Source organism: Gastrolobium bilobum, unplaced genomic scaffold, assembly GCF_033153095.1.
Source record: "Gastrolobium bilobum isolate Gb01-03AN ecotype WA unplaced genomic scaffold, APGP_CSIRO_Gbil_v1 utg50654, whole genome shotgun sequence".
In the NCBI taxonomy this organism is placed as follows: Eukaryota; Viridiplantae; Streptophyta; class Magnoliopsida; order Fabales; family Fabaceae; genus Gastrolobium; species Gastrolobium bilobum.
This window is the reverse complement of record NW_026895835.1, coordinates 1-23,786: the sequence shown is the minus strand read 5'-3', so window position 1 is coordinate 23,786 and position 23,786 is coordinate 1. Positions and strand designations below refer to the sequence as shown.

The 23,786-nt window shown below is 33.2% G+C and overlaps 2 protein-coding genes across 2 annotated transcripts; one reads left to right on the top strand and one right to left on the bottom strand.

Annotated features, from left to right (window-relative positions):
• Window positions 1-642: 642 nt before the first annotated feature.
• On the bottom strand, window positions 643-2,805 carry LOC133296280 (uncharacterized). Its single transcript, XM_061495231.1, has 3 exons — window positions 2,288-2,805; window positions 1,163-1,763; window positions 643-1,059 (listed from the first exon to the last, which is right to left on the bottom strand). The coding sequence occupies exons 1-3, from the start codon at window positions 2,803-2,805 to the stop codon at window positions 643-645; spliced, it is 1,536 nt and encodes a 511-aa protein (XP_061351215.1).
• A 10,933-nt stretch (window positions 2,806-13,738) lies between these two features.
• Window positions 13,739-17,465, top strand: LOC133296279 (uncharacterized). The gene is made up of 5 exons (XM_061495230.1): window positions 13,739-14,000; window positions 14,099-14,148; window positions 16,086-16,209; window positions 16,361-16,468; window positions 16,714-17,465. Exons 1-5 carry the CDS (start codon window positions 13,820-13,822, stop codon window positions 17,358-17,360), a joined length of 1,110 nt encoding a protein of 369 aa, XP_061351214.1. The 5' UTR covers window positions 13,739-13,819; the 3' UTR covers window positions 17,361-17,465.
• The last annotated feature ends 6,321 nt before the right edge of the window (window positions 17,466-23,786 follow it).

Below are 23,786 nucleotides of genomic sequence, written 5' to 3'. Positions count from 1 at the left end.
TTTTGGTAAATTTTTTGATCTTTTAACCCAAGACGACATCGTTTTGCAAGTGAACGTAAATAACTTATTTATATTCACTACAGAAATATTAAAGCCATAAAAAAAAGTGTTTCTTCTGCCACGGAATATTAAAAACATTTCTTTTTACCGCACCAAACCTTAGATCAGATTATTGTACATTAGATCCGGTCATTGTTCATATAGTCCCTTTTCTTAATGTTCTAAGAATTTCTGTAAAATAATAATAATTATATACTACAAGTAATACATAGTTATAAGGAATATAAAAAAAAAACTTTAATATTATAACTATATACTATCAATACATTTTTTTGTAGAAAATTTATAAGTATGCATTACTGTAGTGCATAGTTATTTTTTTCTTACATGAATTCTTGCAATATGAGAATTCTTTTTGCAATATATATACACGAATACTCTCCCTACCAAATTTTAACGCTCCCTAAGATTCAAACTCGAAAGCACTAATTAAGCTAAAATAACTCGCTAGTGATTGATTCATCTGCTTCGTGGTGAAAATGATGATGATATTCATATATAGTAAATGCATGTGACATACATGCATTAACAGCATCAATTATTTTTCTTGATTGAAATATGTTGATCAGAGTGATATATACCTTACACACAAAAGGCAAAGAGTGAGGTTCCAGCCGTAAAGTTCAAAGTAAACCCAACAGCAACATGGTAACCATTACCTACATAAATGCACCCATCACTTATAGACACACCACCATAGATGCTAGCTCCAGTTTCAAAAGACCATAGAATTTCACCAGATTTTGAATTTATTGCATATAAGGATCCTTCTCTATCAGTTGACCCAGCAAAAATGACACCATTAGCCACACTAACAGGGCCAAAAGCATTAGCATTACTTGGGTTCCCTGTGGACCACATGATGGTGCCATTCCTAGCATCCATTGCCACCCACCCACTTGATGTTGTTGTGCTTGATGAGCTTGCAGAAACAATAAAGTTTGTATACACCTTTTCTTCATCAGATGCTGCTCCCCAAGTTCCTCCTCCTAGAGATTCCTATATATACATATTCATATAGTTAAGAATATGCTTCTTAATTCATAAATTAAGACCTTTTTAATTAGGTGAAAATTAGTGAGTATACTTAATAGATTATTACCTTAGACCAAATGAGGCTTCCATTATCTTGATCTAAGGCCCAAGCAAAACCACTTTTTTGGACAGCAACAACAATATCTTGCTTGGTACCATTTACTTGTACACTAAGCATCATAGGTGCCTCTGAAAAATCAGCATCTGGGTTTGGACCTGGTGGACAATTAGGAGTTGAGAGGTTGTTGCATGCAACAAACCATACATCATAGCCTCCTAATTGATGGTACCATTTGATTTTTCCAGAATCCAAATCAAGGGCCATGATAGAATCTGAGTGGTTATCAGGCTCAACACACTCATCTGGATGAGTAGGTAATGTTTGATTGTTCTCCTTTTCTTGGCATTGACTTATGTTTAATGGGGTATTGTAGAGGTTCCCAGTAGCAATGTAAACATGGTTTCTATGAAAATCAATGGAGGGGCTGCTTCCCCATATAGCCCCTCCAGCATACTCTCCCTTTTTGCCTTGGTTATCTGGCAACATATAAGTCTGCCAAACAATGGCACCAGTTCTGCTGTTGAGTTTAACCATGCTGCCAATAAATGTACAACATTGTTCAATGTCTAACTCTTCTTCTAGTGATGATGTTCCAACATAGAAATTCCTGTTAAAAACTTTAGCTGATTAGATGGTCTGAAATTCAAGAAAGATTTGTAGTAAAACTCAATTTTTGTGCCAATGATTTATTGACTTAGCATGCCTAATTTGGAACACCTTATTTGTGCAAGAATTTTTGTTCTATTCATGAGTTGAACTTTGAATTTTGAACTAGATTTTTAAATTAAGAATAGTATAGTGTTTAAATTAGATTAAAAAAAACCACCACTACCCGTTAAACCCGACTAACGAGCGTGGAGTGGAAGAAATCCTTGTACGCAGTCTTACTTTTGCATAATTGCAAAGAGGCTGTTTCCTAGATTCAAACTCATGACCTTTCAGTCATGAAATAACAGTTTTACCATTACCCCGGTTCGCCCTCTTGTTTAAATTAGATAAGAAAAGTAAAAATTATCAATGATCTTGAAAGGATGATTAATTAAAAAATAAAACAAGAGAGTAGTAACTATATAGTAGCTAAGAATATTGGATAAATGCTTGTATAAGACAAGGTTAGGGTGGTGCACTGACCCTTTGAAGTAAGTTCCAGACATAGTGATAACACCTGCAGGATGATTGGACAAATGAGTCAACCAAACCAAATCACCACTTGTTCTTTTGACAGCAATAACCACAGCAGGTCCATAGATTCCAACAATTAATAAATCATCAGCTACTGTTGGTGTTGCTCTAGACAAAGTCCAATTTACGTTGTTAACAAAGCCAGTTTCATTAAGGCCTGTTAACTTGTGCAAGTTCTTCTCCCACAACAGAGATCCATCTGATGCTTTGACAGCATATACATAACCATTCCAGCTAGGGAAATAAAGGGTGTCATCAAATATTGCTGGTGTTGCTGAAATGTCATTGCCTGCATAGAATTTCCATTTCAAATGTAGCTTGGAAGCTGTTTCAGGACTGATCTTGCTCTCATTGTTGGCATATCTTCTGTTGAACAAATCTCCACCATGGTTTAGCCAGTTTTGTGGTTGTTGTGTTACATTCTGACATTTAAAACATGAGAGTGAGAAGAAACAATTAAACTCCATCTGTTTTGTTTAATGGAATTTTTCTTTTCTTTTTTTCTTTAATTTTCATTAATAATGTGTAGTAGTGCTATTTCTTATACAATTCTTTCAAAACAAAAACAAAGAAATCAAATCAAAGTGATATTTTTATATCAAAATGAGGTTATAATTATAATATCTTTTTCCTTATAATATTTAATAATCAATTTTTTATCGTTATACCAAAATTAAATTAACAGACATTTTGTAACTGTTAATTTAATTTTTATCTAACTATAATAAAGTGGTTGTAAGAAAAAAAAAATTGTAAGTATAACCAACTTTTTTTATAATTAATAAAAATAAAACAAACAAAATTTTCTCAAACCAAATCGGTCTAAAATTGTGTATGAAGAAAGAAATTAAGAAGAAACATACATCTGCGCCAACAAAGACTCTAATTGTGTATAGAGAAAATAAGATCAAATAAATAACTAAGTCTATGTTGTATTTGAGTGGCGCCATAGAAATGGAACTTGAGGTAGCTGCTCTTGCAAGATGCAACTAGCACTATATATATAATATATATATATATATATATATATATATATATATATATATATATATATATATATATACATACACAAGGGTAGAGCGAGGCTCCTTAAAAATTATAGCTATCCCTGTTTTCTTTCTTATGTCAGAATTCAAAGTCTTCAACTCTGTTTTTTTTATTTTTTTTATTTGACTAATTGGAAGTTTAGTTCGTTTTTCATCCTTGAAGAAAGATTTATAAAATCAGACTTCGTCAAAAATTCTAGATAGATTATGATGATTAAATCATTAACTAAGTTGGCGTACATTGATTGATTGCTATGTTTGTTCATTTCTGGCCCATCATTATTTGCTTTTCAACACAACAAGACTATAATAATGTATTGAATGCATTACAAATTTAAATTTGACTTCAAAAATGGCTGTGATTAAGGTCATATACATGGTTGAGTTGAATCAAATTGATCATATATTATTAAAGTCGAATGGAACTTAGGGAAGAAGGTAAACATAAATCTTAAACTCGAGTAGCTAACTCTGAAATAACAATTATCATAATTGTTGTGTGGAAAAGTAAACTAAATGACTATTGTTAATATTTTTGTCACTTTGTCATTGTAACCATGGTTTGTGTTTCAGCCTGCTCATACGGGCCTAGCAAGCTGGGCCGGTCGTCCAAGGCTCATCATTAGAGGCTGCAAAAGTTGAGGTCTTAACTAACAGTTTTTGGCTCATTATTTTTTCTCTCATGATTAAGGAATATTTTGTCCTCTATATAAATGCATTCTCTCCAACAGAGGAGACACCTGATTTCACATATATTTATGAGTTGTTACTCTGTCAAATTTTAGAGAATAGCATTACACATATTCCTCATTCACATCTGCGACTGCACTCACGATGACTCTCTTGGAACTTTGATCTCCATCACTGCTTGCTTAAGCATCCATACATTGATATATTATTGTTCCTAAGAGATACAGACCTAATTCTATTTCCGCAAACAATTGAGCTTGTAAGTGTGAAATTTAAATTTCCTTGAACAAAAGTTAAATCAATGTTCAAAGTTCTAAAATACCCGTTTAATGAATGTGCACATACTATGCTCAGAATAGGAGCATGTATATCCTTGCATTCCAATCACAGTTGCAACTAACGAAATTGTATAAACTACGAAAGTTAGAGAAAGCGAGTAATGTAATATTTATCCAATTATAAAAAGGATGAAGTTACGTGGGGCTTTTTAACCCTTCTGCCCCTCATTAATTAATTAATAACCAATTTGCCCCTTCCCCAGAACTATCCACCATCCTGCCCCCATTTAGTCGATCAAATTGCACTTTTAATCGACTAAATGGGCAAAATTCAGAAATCAAGAAACACGAATTTTAGTCGACTAAATATTTACCTTGATCGACTACATGTCGAGCACATTTTGGACTTGAGCTCATCTTTCACACGAATTTGGGGCCTTCATAATGCTTTCCATCATAGTAAATCATGGTAACATACATGTTTGGACTTGAGCTCATTTTTCACACGAATTTGGGGGTAGGAATCGGATTTTAGGGTTTTGGGTTCGGATTTGGGGGAAACAAATCAGAAAATAAGGAAAATGACAATGATTTCACAATTACTATACTTTAGAGATGGTGGGATGAAATGGAAGGGTGAATGGAAGGATCACAGCTGATAAACAAGAGAAAGAGGAGTTTTGATTTCGAAAATATTGCAAATGAGACCGAGAGAGGTCTGGATATAGGATTTTCTGCGATATTTAGTCGACTAAATAATGGCCTTAGTCGACTAATTGTGCTCGACATGTAGTCGATCAAGGTGAATACTTAGTCGACTAAAATTCGTGTTTCTTGATTTCTGAATTTTACCTATTTAGTCGATTAAAAGTGCAACTTGATCGACTAAAATTCGTGTTTCTTGATTTCTGAATTTTACCTATTTAGTCGATTAAAAGTGCAACTTGATCGACTAAATGGGGGCAGGATGATGTATAGTTCGGGAGAGGGGCAAATTGGTGATTAATTAATTAATGAGTAGTAAAAGGGTCAAAAAGCCAGTTATGTGGGCTGTGGCTAAGATTATCTTATATTGACAAAAAAAAAAACCATACCCGAAAATTGAAATGCCATAAGACGCATACATCACTTTTTAGATTTCAATATCTTTTGAAACAATATTCCAAAGGTCTCATAAGAAATTAGTTGAGGGATTTGAATAATTTATATAAATATTTATATATTCAAATTTTTTTATTTTTTTTATAAACATATATTCAAAATTTCTTACTATCATCAATACAACCAAAACTAAAATCAAATTATGATTCCATCAAGTTTGAAGGAAAACAAATCTGTAATCAAACTTGGCTATATAATTGATGAAAGAATTTAAAAAAAAAAAAAGAGTTTGTTTGTTTTTATTAAGTGAATATGTAGATATGCATTCACCTTAAATTTTAGTAGATTAAGATCACAATGCACTATAAATTAAATTATGATAAATATGCTTTACTTGCTTAATTTAGAGACATGATCACTTTAAAGAAGCTTTATTTCTGATAAATTATACATAGTTGTATAACTAAATAGGGTTATTCAAAAAGTACGAAAGCTGTATAACTCCAAATCTTAAAAAAAAAAATGTTTAAGTAATTTTCTAGGTTCACCAATGAGGTTTAAAAATCAGAGAAGTAACTGTAACTTTAGCAAAGAAATTTTTAGTAAAAGGTATATGCACTTATTATATGTTAACTGTTCACATCTTTTTCACGGAAAAATTTAATATGATTCGGGACTTTGGTTCCCTTCACTGAGAGTATGATACTTGGATTATATTTTATTTTATTTTTTTTCTTTTCTCTCATCTCAATCTCTCCTCTCTTTCTTTCTCATCAGTCTCACCAATTCAAAAGTGCTGGGGAAGCACTAAACACTAAACTCCTGCTCCTTCTTCAAAATGAAATGGATAAAAAGTTTGTGTAGATGCCACAGGGGGGTCCATAACAAGTACACCACTATACCACGGTCCAATATTTATTTGTCCACTCCACAACTCGAAATATTGTTAATTTCTTTTTTATTGTTTTTTTTGTAACCATAGATATATTTTAATGGAGTAATTTTATTTGAATTAGAAATATCTACATCATGATCGTCTCCAGCAACGGTATATTCAAGGGTTGAGAGTTTGCTCCTGGGACAAAGTGTGGGGTTAGAATGGGCCACCTAGAGTTAAAACTTTTCTTTGGTTACCGTTGGGGAATAACATTTTGACTTATGCTCAACGCTTGCGTCGTCACTTTTCTGATAATAGTTTGTGTTCTCGGTGTATCTATGGTCACGAGGATTGTATTCATGTGGTTAGAGATTGTTGGAAGGTTTGGGAAATATGGTGTCATCTGATTCCTCATCATAAGTGGCAATCCTTCTTTGCACAAGATCTGGGTGAGTGGCTACATTTTAATCTCTCAACTGATTATATGGAGCATGTGTCTAGGAATTGGTCAACTCTTTTTGGTATTATGTGGTGGTTAATTTGGAAAGCAAGAAATGAATGGATTTTTAAGCATTTGGAGACTGATCCTTCTAGCATTATTCGCTCAGCTTTTCTTTTGAGAGATAATTACTTCCAAGCTCAATTGCTGCTGAATCAAGGCGGTCTTCGGTTGCAATCACCTAGGATTCAAACTTTCATTAATTGGAAGTTTCCTTTGGAAGGGTGGATAAAGATTAATACAGATGGTTCTTGTGCTCAAGGTGGACTACATTCTGGATGTGGAGGGGTTATAAGAGATTGTAGAGGTGATTGGTTAGTTGGTTTCTCAAAGAATTTGGGGCATAGTTCATCGGTTGCTGCTGAGATTTGGGGTTCTTATTTGGGTCTTCAAATAGCTTGGGAATGTGGTTTTAGAAAGGTGTGGCTTGAAGGTGACTCTACAGTTGCAATTAATTTATTTTCCAATCAAAATACTGAGATGCATCCTTTACATGAACTGATTTTACGTATCAAGGAATTATTGGGGAGAAGCTGGCAGGTTTATGTCTCTCATACTTATAGAGAAGCGAATGGTGTAGCTGATTGGTTAGCTACGCATGTTTTTTCTGCAAACTGGGATATTCAATTTTTTAACACTCTTCCTGTAGGTTGCAAAGATAGATTTCTTCAAGATTATAGGGGAGTAGCTTTCCCTCACTTTGTTTTAGCCTAGCTTATTTTCTCTATGTATTACCAAAAATATCTACATCATGGTGGGACTAGTTCTCCCAAAAAAAATATTTTACATTCACAAGATTTTAAACTCAAACTTTACTTAAAAACGAAATCAAACATATCACTTCAACCGATCTGTTTAATATTAATTACATTCTCTAGTTCAAGGGTGCAAGTGATCTATGGCTTGACCTTCGTGCTCGGTTGAATGACAAAAAAGCACCTTGCATTTTCAAACTTCGTTGTGCAATTTCAAACCTCATCACTCCCATCTCATTATTATGACTACAATGATATGTCTATTTTAATAATTTCATATATAAACCTCAATGTGGCCAAGTTCAGTTCAGAGGCGGATGGAGGTATATGAGAAGGGGGACAAGTGCCCACCCTTAAAATATGAGTAAAAATACAAAAATACACTTGTGTTAAAATTCAAGTTTTTTCAATTTAATTTCGGGATAGGATATTATAACAATTAATTAGGATTACTACTAATATTATTACCAATCATTTTCACCGTTAGATCGATTATGTTGATCCAACGGTTATATTTATTTCCATCTTTTTATAATTATAATTTCCCATATTTGATACTTTATATTTATTTTCACTTTTGTATGGTTATGATTTCTCATATTTAATGTTTTTACATTAAATATGGGGATCATAACCATACAAAGATAAAAATAAATATAACCATTGGATCAACATAATCCATCTAACGGTGAAATTGATTAGTAGTAACCCTAGTTGGTTGTTACAATATCTTGCACTTTTAATTTTTCTCCTTCTATTTTATTTTCCCGTGAGTATTTTTTCTCCTCCACCTTTATTATCCAAATCTAACAGCAGACAACTCTATTCCAGACCCATCATTTGCATATACATACCGATTCATCTCCTCTCAAATCTCAAAATATTTGCATCTTCCTCCATCATCAATCTAATTGAGTCACAATCCGTAGATCTAGATCTAAACCAGATCCAGTCAGCCAACAGCTTCTCGCAAGCAGCGTTCCAGACCAGACCTAGATCTTAAGTACATGAACTTGTTGAGTGCCCACCCTTCGTTAATTTTCTGGATCCGTCACTAGCCAAGTTGGTAAGCAAATTCTTCCCAAAGAATGTTCAGTTGTGACTGAAAAGTCAGTGTTCGTTGATTTAGATATTAGGCAAAGCACTTTGAGGTCAATAATAAAAATCTTCCCACTCTAATTCACAACGAGAATAGTCTCGTCCAAATAGGTAAGGATACTCTAGGAAATCAAAAAATGATAATAATAATCTTATATAAAAAAAAAATTTAATTTCAAAATAAATTTTTTACGTAATGTATTTTTCATTACCACATCCAAATACAAAATAATTTTCTCTCGAAAAAAATCTTAAATAAAATATTTACAAAAATTATATTTTCAAAAATCCATCCATACGAACTCTAATTGGGGGCAAATACATCGATGGAGAATAAAATGTAGTTTTAATTTTAATTTTTAAAATCATTGAGTCTAAATGTGGAATAAACTTTTGAAACCGTCAACGAAATCTTTACGTATGTTAACTGAACAATAACAATGCAAAGGTTTGACATTTAATGTAAGGATTTGGGTTTTGTTAACCTCAAATGAGATTGTACTGTTAGTCTTGTTTGTCTGCAGTTACAAAAATGTCAACAAAATATGCCCTTATTATGTAACCTAAATTATTCGATAATTAAATAAACAGAAATATTTTTCTCAAGTTACATAAAAAAATTTATCTCATGTCACAGACACATCGCAATCCGAGCTAGCATTTCTTTTGTTTTTTTTTTTCTTTTAACCGCGGGACCCATCCAATTATGTCTCTACATGAGATAATATTATCTCATGTAGCATGAGAAAAGCATTGCCCTTAAATAAATGCAGCAAGCCCTGAAAAATAATAATAATTAATTATTATTTTTACTTTTGTACAGGGTGTGCAGGGTAATGATTTTGTTCTCTGATATTTTTTTTTAAAAAAATAAAATTATTTTTACTTTTGTGCTTAGAAAAAGTTTATGGAAAAGAAATATTTGATAACAGTAACACAACTTATTTTTATATATATAAAAAAATGTATATTTAATAAATAGTGTTTCCAATAAATAATATATATTTCATTCTGATAACATATTTTATTATGTCTATATTTCATAAATAATATGTCAGGAAATAAAAGAAAAAAACACTGTCCATACATGTTCCCAAGCAATTGGTTTCAGAAAAATAAATCGGTTTTATTAAATATTATTTTTAACCATTTTCTTTAAAATAAAGAATAACTACTTGGAAATGTTAAATGTGACCCCAGCTTTGTTATCAACGACTTTCAAGTTCTTATGAAAAAAGGATTGGTTCAAGTTCTTAATTCAGCTTTAACAAAGTTTTGAGTTTAAGTTTATGTAAATATAAAAAAAAAAAAAAAATATTGGAAGAGTTAACCATGATATAAATATTCCACATCAAACAAGATTACTTCCTACGGATAATATGTGTTATTTATAAGGGGCGTTTGTTACGGGTCATTTTTTAAGATTTTTGATAAATTGAATTTTTCTAAATTTTAAATTTTTGAATACTATAATAAACTGAATGTAAAAGTTATATTTTTGAAAATTGAGATTCTCGAAAAAAAAAAAATCTCCTCTACCAAACGCCTCATAAGAGAAAAAGAAAACGACTTTGAGGGCCTTTTATCTTTACACCTCTTCGCAATGTTATTAAAATTGAGATCTTAAATAAAATTAGATAGGAATTAAAAAATTATAAAACATAAAATCGTAATGTAAAAATATCGTAAAAAATCATAAAAATGTTTGTAATATTAGTAAAATCGTTTTAATAAAAATAATCATAAAAATATAAAATTACAATGATAAATTAAAATTTTAACAACAATACCTCTTAGAATGAAAACGCCCAATGGATTAGTTGCCATTTTTGAAGAGGAAGTGAAAACTGGATGGCAGCATCTAATTTTAATTTAATTTAATATCTGAACAGGCTTTTCACGGGTCAACGTCAAACTCAACCAATCCATGTGAACGAATGCTGAACGCAGCCCCACCCTCGTGCATAACAGCATAAGTCGTTCACTTGTATTATGTGACTTGACTCAAAGTGAGAAAATCAAGGCCTTCTCAATAAAAAATTAAATGTAACAAATTTCTAAATTTAACTTTAAAATTCTTCAATTAGGACAAAACTGTCTCATGCATAGTTAAATAATCATATCCGGTTGATTTTGTTCTAAGATATATAACATTATGCCAAATATTACTTTTATTTTATACATCTCATTTTTTCTTTCTTTGAAAATTGTGCCTTTTTTTTTCTTTTTTGCTTTTAAATAGCGGATCAAATCAGGTTAACAGTTAGACTCATACTAAGTTTGAGCCAGGCCAAATTGAAATTTTTTGACATAGACTTGAACTTTTCAGGACAAAACTTCACCTAACCCAATCCACTTTCACCGGTACTCATGAACGCAGCCCCATCCTCGTGCGTAACGCGTTCGCTTACGTTTAGTAATCTGGCTCAAAGTTAGAAAATCAAGGTCTTCTCAATAAAAAATTGAACGGGACAATTCAAAATGTAATAATTTTATTAGATAGATTGCAAGATTAAAAAACGGAATAAGAAGAAGAAGATTGATTACATACTATGTATTTGTCTAATAAAATATTGAGAAAACTTCTAAGGAGAAAAAATATTTTTCTTTATTTACTTAAAAAGAGTAAATTAAGCTCAAAATATTATTTTATGTTTGAAAAAATTAATAAATTTACATTATTATCTTATCATTAAATCAGAAATCGAAATTAAATTAATTGAATCAAATTTAATTAGCAATATCAATAATTCTTATCTTTATAGTAATTTATTTAAATTCTTGCAAATTCACAAATATTAAATTTATTATCAATAATAATAACATGATTATTTTCTTTCTTTCTATTTCTCTGTTTGCAAGAAAAAGTCATGTAAATAGTTAATTTGATGAATTGACCAAATTAACATTATCATTTTTTAATAAATTGAAAATTGACATTACATTCATTGACTTAAATAATAATTCACAGCATAAATAATTTCAATTTGTCAAATTTATTATTAATAATAAAAAATTGACAATTGATTTTTTACTTTTCCCTATTCATCCAAAAATCATCCGGTCCTCTTTGCAGCATCTTTTGGTAAATTAGGGAAGAAATAGAAAAGTTATCAAATTATCATTATTAAAAGATAAATTTGACAGTTTCAGAATTTGTAGAGATTTCAAAAAATCACGATAGAAATAATAATGATTTATTTGTTAATTATTATTTTAAATTACTTAATTTAATGTTAATTATAAATTTAATGATATAATAATAATATTAATTTAATTTAATTTAAGTGAAGTGAGATGATAGGAAAAAAGAAGAAATAAAATTTAGGACGAATGAGGAAAATTCTCTTACGTTATTGAATTTGGTGAATCCTAAAGTGACAAGATTGAAAATAGTTATAAAGATAAAGATAATATAAATAAGTTACTTTTTGTGATATTGATCTACTTACTAGGATCAGATTGCCAGCGAGTCATGACAGACACGCAAATAATGCAGTTCAAGATTTAATAGGAGGCTTGAATTTAACTCATTGGAAGATATAATCATACTGAGAAAACGTCGGAACGCATGACAAATGTTATGTTCTGATTTTTTTTATTTTTAAAATTGTTTTACAAAATAATTATGAAAATAAATATTTTTTATATTTTTTATTTTAAAAATTAAAAGTCACAACACCATTCAATAAATTTAATTCTAAAAATAAAAAACAATTATAAATTTTAAAGTCATTTCTAGAACCCATGTGCACCGTAAATTAATCAATTCAAGGTACGATGTACTAAAGGGGCGCTGGTCCAATTATGATAAAAAAAAAAAAAAAAGGTTCCTTTGGTGCAGAGTTTGACTCTCCTCATTTACAAATTTTAACATATTAATGTCAGTTGGATCCCATTTTTTGACCGGTTCACCAATTTTAATTGTAGATCCGGTTCAATGACCGCATTAACAACTCTTTAAATATTTAAGGATTTTATAAGAGTTATGTTGTAGGAAAAATGATTGTGTAATGTTATAGAGATTCGTTTTGTATGCCGTAATTTTCTTTTTTTCTTTTTTCTTCAAAAAGTGTGGGCCCACAAAATATTGTGTGTGTAGGAAAGTTTGTTGTGTCATGTTAAATAACAAATGCAAATCCCAATATTTAATGGCAAAAAATCTCTATAACTTTTAAAAACCTCGGAGAAATCTTCATCCAGCTATTTTAACATCCCTTTAAGTTTTAAAATGTATTTATATGTCTAAGAATGTATTTTTTTTTTATTCATAACACTTGAAATTCAATTCATTGACCCGGTAGTACAGCAAGAATACAACCATGGGACGTTTGGTCGAGGAAATTTTTTTGGAATAGTAGATAAATGTAATAGATAGAGAAATGATTAGAAAGATAGATAGAGTGAGATAGGTAGAAAATGTAAAAAAAAAGTTGTTTGGTGGAGAAAAACTTTACTGGAAAAATTAGGTAATTTTATGAAATCAACATTGCGTTAAAAGCCAGATAACCGGTTTTCCGAAAAATCTCATCTTCAAATTGGATTTCTAAACAGTGCGGATATCTATGTTTCTCATAAATTCAGACAAATTGGATAGATGGGTTTTTGGTGAAAAACGTTGGAACAAACATGGTGTTTCTAAAAGCCATACTTGAGAAAGATAGATATCCGCTAAAAAGCTCCCAACCAAACACCACCCTAAAGTATAGCATCTGTTGGTGTATAGAAATTGTGCAATGAAGAAAAAAAAAAAAGCTTCTATTCGATTCTCATCTGTCATTTTTAGGAGGAGGAGCTTAATATTTTTATCCTTGACCAGCTTTGTATTTTGGATTAATCTTATAATCGACCGAAAGAGATCAAACTTGTGAAAATACAAAGTCACTCCAATTTTAAAAATAAAAATAAAATATAACTAACGTCTAAGAACATGTCACAATGTGCCGTTCCATTTGTCATTATCATTAGTCATATGCTATCCTAGTCAGAGAGAGTCACCGCTTGCAATAAAAGGCCACAAACAGATACACTTTTGCACTGACTTTGCCCACTCTCTTTCATAATTTTCTCCTCAATGTTCTCTTAATTAACCCATTAAGCACAATCCTAGCTTTATAGGACATTACTGTGTAGGAAAATGACTAAGTTTTTGGTGTTGCTGTGTCTGCTATTCTTAGCTGCTTCAGGGTTTGTCAATGGCTCTGTCAAGAAGGAGAAGGACCCTATTAGGTTCTTTGAGCTCAAGAAAGGTGACATTTCTTTAAAGGTCACCAACTGGGGTGCAACACTTGTATCCCTAGTCCTTCCTGATAAGAATGGTACATATACATCTGTTCAAAACTTCCAATATTGCTTCTTTTTCTATTTTTTTTTTTTTAATTACATTTTGTTTTCTTTCACTCTGGTTTGTGTTCAGGAAAGTTGGGTGATATTGTTCTTGGATATGATTCCATCAAGGCTTACATGGTAAGTCTTTAGTACTTGTTCTAAAACATTTCCTATCTTCCTTTCATTACAGTATTTTTAAACAAGTTCCCCAAATTTGAAGAAATTTTTTTTAACATGTCATGGAGTCACTGTAGAGCTAACAAAGTAGGTGAAAAAACAAGAAAAGTGTGTGATGGAGTTTATTGAATGAAGTAAAATTGAGTTTATATTGAATGAATTTTACTTTAGTACTGACTCTCAATGAGTTGGGTTTTATTTTCGCCCTTCAATTAAAATTTCTGCTTCCGCCACTGAACACAATGATAGTAATTCTTCATTGAAAGTAGGTTCATATTTCTGCCCCATACATTACTGCCAATAAGAAAAACAGATCCACCTCCATTATTCAAACAGTTCATCTGTCTACTTTTGTTTTCTTGCGAATGTTAAGAGATAAGGATAAAACAACTTCAAATTGGTTTGATTCACACGACGGCAGAGTTTTGTTTGAGACAAAGTCACAAAAATGTGTTAGCTAAGATGTAGACATTGCTGTATCCTTTGTTACTTTTTGTCTTGCCGCTACTGCTTACTTTTTTCCTTTCATGCTATATGACAAGAGCTAGTGGGTAGTCACCACTTGCGTCATACATAGGCTCTACATATTTATCCAATATTTTATTCTTGATATTGTGTTTTACAATTTTCTTTATTTCATTTATTTATATATTTATTTGAAAATTAAGAAAATAAATTTGGATTAATAGGTTTAGAGAAAAAATGTGTGTCATTTCAAAGAATGTAAAATTGTGTTATTTTAAGTGAGAAAAAGATATAGATCATGGAGGAAAGAGAATGGATAAAAAAAAATAAAGATATGAGTCTCACCTCTCTGTAAGAGTAAAATAATATAAATTATGTCATTTAAAAGGACAAATATTTTTTCTATAGATTTATTGGTTGCTTCTTGAATAAATTATTAAATTCAGATGCAAATTCAAGACATAGGAACAAAAGTTATTTTAGTGCCTAAACCCCTAACATCCTTTAAGTTTTAGCATTATTAAATTCGGAAGTTTATTCATAAATGTGAAAAATATGGTTTTGACGATTGATCTGAATCCATATAATCTGTAAATATGTAGTCAACATGTTAGCATATTTTATTGGATATGAAGTTTTTAAAATATGAAGTACATGGAAGTTAATAATTACTGATAAAAACGATTTTCAATTGAACTTAAATTTTAAGGAAAATTTACTTAGGAGATTGTACCTTTTATCTTCCAAGTTTTATGAAAAAATGTAAACTACACCTGCAGTTTTGCAGAGAAAGAAAATGTGAGGGTGCATTTGATTTGTGAAAATATTTTCTGTTTTCATTAATATTTTTTATTTGATGTGTCCATTTTGATAACGACAACATTGCAATGATGTGACTATTAACAGGAGGCAATATTAAAATGAAAAAATAAATACTTAAAGATATGCAAATATCATATGTAGAGGTTGCAAAGTGGGCGGCCTGACCCGGCCTATCTCATTCCGTCAAAAAATAAGTCAGCTCGCCCTGTCCTATTTTTGAAAGTGGACTAAAAAACTCGGTCTGTCCCGTCCGTTTGGCAGGTTGGGCGGTTTGGCTGGTCAGCTCGAGCTTATTTTACACTGATCTGTCTCGGTCCGCTATCAATCAGCCAAAAAATGAGTCCGTCTCACCTTACTTTTAAGATGGATTGAAAAACTCAACCCACGATGCATATGCAAATATCATATGTCACCGTGCTCTGCCTCTTAAACAAATATAGTCAATAAGTTTCAATGTATATGTATTGAAAGGCATTTGAGCAGAGGAAGGTACATAAAAATGCCATAAGTTGCATGCCCAAAGTACTGTTTACTCTGCTTAACAGCTAGTTTTTTGTCATATAGATGTACAAAATAATAATTTAGTGATTGCAATGCCAAAATATTTGCAGAATGATACAACATATTTTGGAGCTACTGTTGGACGGGTTGCTAACAGAATTGGAGGAGCTAAGTTTACTCTAAATGGAATCCATTACAAATTAATTGCTAATGAAGGAAACAACACACTTCACGGTATTTACACATTTTTACCATGATTAAAGCCATAAATTTTATTATAATTGTATGGTCCATATTAAGGTTTTGAAACCTTGGTCCATTTATTTAGTTTTATTACCACATCTCATATACAGATATTAATCTCATACCCTTTGGCTGCCCTTAGGTGGACCTAAAGGATTTAGTCGTGTTCCTTGGAAAGTGGAAAGGTACGTAAGAGAAGGTGACATGCCCAGAATCACCTTCAGTTACCATAGTTTTGATGGTGAAGAAGGTAAGAATTGTCACTAACTTCATTTCTTCAATGTAGTTGCACTTTGAAACCTCAAGTGAAAAGTTTTACACTTATTTTTGACTATTGATACACTTGGATTTAATGATTCACCTAACTTAAAAAATTAAAGTCGTTAAATATAAGTAGAATCAATGGTTAAGATTGAGAATAAAACTTAAATTAGTGTAAAATATCCCCACCCTGATATAAGAAATTGGAACTATAATTGAATATTTGTGTTTCAGGATTTCCCGGGGACCTCCTTGTAACTACAAGCTACATTCTTGGGAAAAACTCATTGAGTATAATTATGAAAGCAAAAGCTCTAAACAAGCCTACTCCAGTGAATTTAGTAAACCATGCTTATTGGAACCTAGGAAATCACAATAGTGGTAACATTCTAGATGAAGTGGTTCAAATCTTTGGATCACAGGTCACATTAGTTGATAGCCAACTCATTCCCACCGGCAAATTTGCTCCTGTTAAGGGTACCCCATATGATTTCCTTAAGCCACACATTGTTGGGACCAGGATCAACCAGTTGAATAAAACTAATGGTTATGACATAAATTATGTGCTTGATGGTAAAAAAGGCAGAGAGTTCAAGCTGGCTGCTATAGTTATGGATAAGAAATCAGGGAGAGTTATGAAGCTCATAACAAATGCTCCTGGTGTGCAATTTTATACTGCTAATTTCGTTGAGAATGAAAAGGGTAAAGGAGGATTTGTTTATCAACCACGTTCAGCACTTTGTTTGGAGAGTCAAGCTTTCCCTGACTCAGTGAATCACCCTAATTTCCCATCAACTATTGTGACACCAGAAAAGCCTTACAAGCATGTTATGTTACTTAAGTTTTCCACTAAAGCTCCGTATGCATTTTCACAATCCTAGGAACTATGCCACTTTTCTATGTAATTGGTTGAGGGTACCATGTCTCGAGTTACATGCAAACTTGGGTTTATTAAAATTAATAATAAGAGAGTGTGCTCTTCATCACTATCACAATTTTTTAGGCTTCACTCACGTTTCAGAAGTCTAAGTTTGGTTCCAATTATGTGCTTCTATTGTTATTTAATTTATTATTATTATTATTTTGGTATCCTCTATTGTTATTTAATTAATTTTATATAGTTTGTGGTGATTAGGGACGTAAGTGGGCTAGACCGGCCTACAGGAGCCTACGGTCTCGCCTATATTAGACCAGACTTGGCCTATTACAAATAGTATAATAGAACATATTTAGGTTTTTAAGAAAAACCTATTTAAAAAATAGGCCATGTTTTGTACATGTTGGGCCTATAAGTCTACAGGCCGGTCTATATCATATTATTTATTTTAAATAAAATTATTATTTTAATAATTTTGAATAATAAAGTAATATTATTTTAGTTATTCTTTTAATTGTTGAATGTTTAATAGGCTTAATCAGACTAACAGACTAAGTCAAGACTTTTTTTTTTAAATATAGATCAGATCAAATTTGTAATTTGGAGCCTGTATAAGCTAACTGATCAGGTCAGATCTAATATTTTTTACACATGCATGATCTATTTAAATCAAAGCCTAGCCTATCTACACTCGTCATCGTGATTATTACAGATGCAGATTTTTTCCCCCAAGAAATTAATTTTATTAATCATTATACCTTTTTTACATTTATATTTATCCAAAATATCGCCCTTAATATCCATATGTACATTTACTCATTTGTAAGTAAGGTTAGATTCAGAAGTCGCCAGAATCATTTTGTAAGGTATCCATAATAAAATATCTATTGAATATCAATATTATCAAAATAATTAAACTTCATTTCACTCAAATCTAGACAATGTGACACTGCTTATTAAATAAGGCAAATTTATAAGTAAAATCTTAAATTTTGTCTTCTAATACATGTCATATTTAACAGAGTTTATGCAAATCTGCGTTTCACATGTCCAATTGAATTTGTCAATATCGAAATATCAATTGATCATTTCTACTTAATATTAAGCAAATTTAAGTTAAGGAAAAAAGGTTCTAAAATATGGCAGAGTCGAAGCAGAAAAGAGAATTATATCCGATTAGAAAAATCGGTCTTCGGAGCAATTCAGAGTTTTGGCAAATATTGAACTATACCCACAAAACTTAAAAATCGATAGGATGAGAAGATTATATTTACAAATTTTTTGTTTACAAACTTTTACAAATTACATTAAGTATGATCGTTCATACTTTAATTAAGAGTGTATGACCGGTCATACTTAGTGTAATTTGTAAAAAAAATTTGTAAATAAATCCTTCTTTCATGAGATTCATTCATATATTACTCGAACAAAATGACAATTCTCAGCTGTCTCAAACTACTATAGCTATATCCAAGTTCAACTCAAAAGTAAATAATCTTAAATGCCCAGTTTATACAAAATCAATCTATGGAGTATTCAGAGCTTTCGCAAATATTGAACTATACCCACCAAACTTAAATGAGATATGATATTCTTACTACTAATTTTTTCTACTCTCACATCATTACCATTCTAATCACCGTTGGATTAGAGGAAAAATTGAATAAAGAGAGAAAAAAGAAAAATGGCTTTTGAATCCAATGATAATTAAAATAGCAGTGGAATGATAGTAAAAAAAATTGATAGTAAGAATATCCTACCTCAAGTTAAATATTCATAAGATTGATTCATATATTACTCTAACAAAATGACAATTTTCAGCTGCCTCAAAAACTACTATAGTTATAGGCAAAAAAATTTATTTATTGCAATTTAATTAAATAATTACGCATTTATTGCAGTTTGGGGAGTATTTACAGATGTATTGCACAATGTGACGCCCCTTTTGGGCGTCACATATGACGCCCCATTGGGGCGTCTCTCATGAAGGAGAAGACGCCCCAATGGGGCGTCACATTGTGCAATACTATAAATACCCCCACTTTCCTTTTCACTCCTCACTCATTCACCACTCTCTAACCTCTCTCTAACCACGGTTCTTAGCGAAGCTCTGCCGACTAAGGTCGTAATACCTCCTCTGTATACGTTTAAATTACGGTGGTAGTTAGTAATGCATGTTAGAATTGATCGTATATAGACTGAGAACATTAGGATAGTCACTTAGAAATTTTGTGCAATGCTATGAATGTTGTAATGATACTTCCCTTTTTTTGTTACGTAGTTCATATTATTAATATTTAATTATGCATTAGGGTTCAGCGTATTAATTAGTGACTTAGTAAATAGTGATAGAAACTTCGTAAATTTTGTATGTATGATGTTATTAATGCGAGAGTTTATTCATAATTTTGTAGTCATTTAGGTGTGATGATTAGTACATATTTATGAAGTTATTAGTGACCTAGGGTTAAGTATTGTGTAAGTATTATATTACTTTTGTCCAATGTATTTTTATTATTTAATTACAAATAAATTACTGTACTACGTATTAACATTATTTCATTAATTTTGATTGTAGCAATGAAAATGACGCATATGCTTAAAATTTTTGATAATAAATTATGTCATTGCTTAATTAATTTGTAAATAAAATGGGGCATTACATGTGATTAATGTAAATGTTGTTTTATATTATATAGTTGAGGGTAATGGCTAAGTCATCATCTTCATCGGGTTCTGCATCGGATGTAGAGCTACCGATCCCAGCATGTACATCATACCGGGGCCGTACAGATGGGAGGTCCTTCGTAAGAGGACGCAGAAAGCTCATATTTCACAGCGAGTGTGGAATACAGAGCATGTAAGGAAAATAAAGACTAGACGTGGGAAGCCATCTGGGGGGCCACCTATAGGCGCTATCCCAGAGGTTGCCGCAGACTACCTGACACAGGCCGGATTCATACATGTTGCCCGGATGCGACATATTCAGGTATACAATTTACGTTGTTTTTTATTTATGTTATTATTCGTTAACACGCTCTGATTATATATTTTATCACAGATCGATGCCCCTTTAATTAGTGCTCTGGTCGAGAGGTGGAGACCAGAGACACATACTTTTCATATGACCCAAGGTGAGATGACTATCACCTTGCAAGATATGGCAGGCATATTGGGGTTGCCTACTGACGGGGATGTCGTCACCGGATCCACCTCTGAGGATTGGCCCGCTGTTTGTGGGGCTGTATTTGGCGCGGTTCCACAGCCAAATGAGTTCCATCATTCAGGCGACGTGCGTATCTCATACTTAGATCAGTTATATACCAGGTGGACTGATCATGAAGGGGATCATGCTGCCGAGATTTACTTCACAAAGGCGCACATTGCCAGGATGCTTGGTTCTTGGTTGCTGGCGGACAAGTCTGGAGGCAGCAATTTTGGTTGTCGGCTAGTCCCGTTGCTCGGGGAGGATTTGATGATATTGACCGATACAGCTGGGGATCTGCGGTTCTGTCACACCTTTTCAGGAATTTGTGTGAATTGACAGATGCCGATCGATCTGACATGGGTGGTTGCCATATTCTCCTTCAAATCTGGGCATGGATACGATTCCCACCCATTGCTTCGCCGCTTCCTCCTCATCCAGAGCTGGGCACGCATTATGGATGTCGGTATGCTTAGTTAAACAAATATAATTTCGATAATGATTTATCAAATATACTATCTGTATACTTCTTGATTATGATTGCTGATGTATGTTTCTGATGACAGGTTTAATACAGTAGCAAAGTTTAAACCTCATGAGGTCACTCATTATCTGGCTACCTTGGATACACTTTGTAGAGATGAGGTAAGGTGGTCCATATTTAGTTTGTTGTTATTTTATCATGCATGTATATTAATTTCCAACTCCTTATATTCAAATTTCATTTTGTGTGTAAGTGGTGTGGCTACCATATATCGATTATGAGTGGCTGGACGTGACAGAACACCAGAAGTATCTATGGCTTGCTATCAGTCCCTTTTTTTACTTCCACACTGTCGAGGCATGTCAGCCGGATAGGTGCATGCGGCAGTTTAGACTTGATCAACCCATCCCGGATGTGAGCAGAAAGTTGAGAGGGATACATGATCATACTCTACGGGGAAAGGTTGAAGAGAATTGGAGGCGTAAGCTTAGTGGACATATAGCGAGATGGCAGGCCAGGGTGAATCATATTCTTGTGCCCCCTCCATTACTAGGGTTGATGTCACCTAATCATGAGTACATGGAGTGGTACAGAGGGAGGGGAAAGAGATACATCTCTCGGAGGGCAACAGAGTTGGGACGAATTGTGAGTTTCTAAAATCTGTGTACACATTCATATTTAAACATAAATTATGACATTGCTAACACATTTTGTTATACAGATTGACGGTCTAGAGATGTTGTATCATGCATCATCTGCGGATGAATTTTCTCGAGTCGGCATTGAGTTTATTCATGAGGAGATTGGCAAGCTTATTGGTATCTTTCGTGAGAATTCACGAGTTGATGAGCCTGGAGCTGAGGCACTAGCAGTCCAGACACAGCCAGATCCACAGTTGTTCTTGGATGTTCCTCGTAAGCGAGTTGAGGGACGCGGATTAGGACGTACACGTGAGCGAGTTGCTGCTGAGCCTGTCCCGATTATGGAACCGAGACCAGTGGTCGAGACTCAGGGATGGTTCAGACCTCCAGTCATTGGGACTACTTACGGGTAACAGCCGATTTATCACCACGGATCGTAGTATGCGGCAGGTCCTAGTCAGGCGGCGTCTGAGCACCCATACATGGACTCACAGGAGCCAGTTTTCCAGGCTAGTCCGATGGCTATGGCAGGGGCGGATCCAGCATCCTCGCAGCCTGAGTTCCAGCAGTATTCACAGGGACTTGATGTCGATTTCCCCCATTGGTCTGGAGAGGAAACGATGGAGTTGTATCGCTCAGTAGGCCTTGTCACAGAGAGCCATGACAGTGGGGAGACGCTAGCCACATATTCTCACAGTCAGGGACACACCCGATTGAAGTGCATGGCAGTAGTGCAGGAGCAGGTTATTCACATTATACAGGTCAGTCTTCATATATTAGTGGGCACGGCCAAGCAGATTATTTCATGCGTACGGCGATGGATGACTTCCACACTCCACCACCACAGGCACAGGTACATCAGGGAGACCCAGTCTGGGACAGAAGTATACTACCAGATAGGGATGCACGACATAGGCCATGGCCACCGTGGTCGTAGTTTCATTGCCATTTTTAATATTCACTATTTTGTGGACTGTATCAGATTGTTATTATATTGTTATTTTGTATTAGTTATGACTTTAGTCGGATCATTGTTTTTTTGTGGATTGTACATTATTATATTATTTGGACTATTCACTATGCTTTATTATTTATGCTTGGTTGGTCGTCCTTATTGCATTTATGTTACGGTAACTAATCAGGACGGTTAATTAATAATACAAGAATAAAAACATACATAAAAGGAAAGGAAAAAGTCCAACATAACGGACATTACAATTCAAGCAATAAGATAACCAACAGCAAAATAATGACATTACTAAGTATCTCAGTCGTTTCTCCCACGACTTGGACATCCCCGACGATTATGGCCGCGTTCCTTGCAAAGTCCACACCTGATACGGCTTTGACTTGTCTCAACTTCGTCCATCTCGTTGCGGATGCGAGTTGACTTTGGACGACCTTTTGCACGCAACATAGTGGCATCAGGAATAATCTTTGGACCACTAATTTCAGGTATTGCTTCCTCATTTCCGATTGTGTCCCACGGAAAAGAATAAGCATCGACCAAGTTTGTTGTCAAGAAGACATCGTCAACGTACGTGAACGCACTTTGCCAAACACTTAATGCAGCAGCTATGGCGTGACTACACGGATACTTAAAGGCCTTAAACTTTCCACACTGACAGAATATGAACGTTCCCAACCTGCGTCAACCTAGAAGACAGTATGTTCAACATTGTATGCACGAACGTGGTGGCCTGTTGCATCTACTTGGTTCTTCTTGACCAATTCAACAACATTTTTGGAGTGACGATGAGCTGATTGAAGTTGTGCAACGGCATTTGTTCCTCTCTCAACAAAATATGCAACCAATCTGCTATATGTATGCTTAACCAATGCAGTTATAGACATATTTATGTCCCCCTTCAAAACCCTATTGACAGATTCAGCCAAATTTGTTGTCATATGACCGTACCTCCGTCCTTCAATATCGTAGGCTCGCGACCACTTTTCCTTAGGAATGACATCAATCCACTCAGCAATTTGAGGACTACTTTCACGAAAGCTCGCAAGATTCCTTTCAAAATCAACGATGGCCGGAGTATAACCTGTACATAATGGACATCCACGAATTAAACATAAATTGATAAACATAAT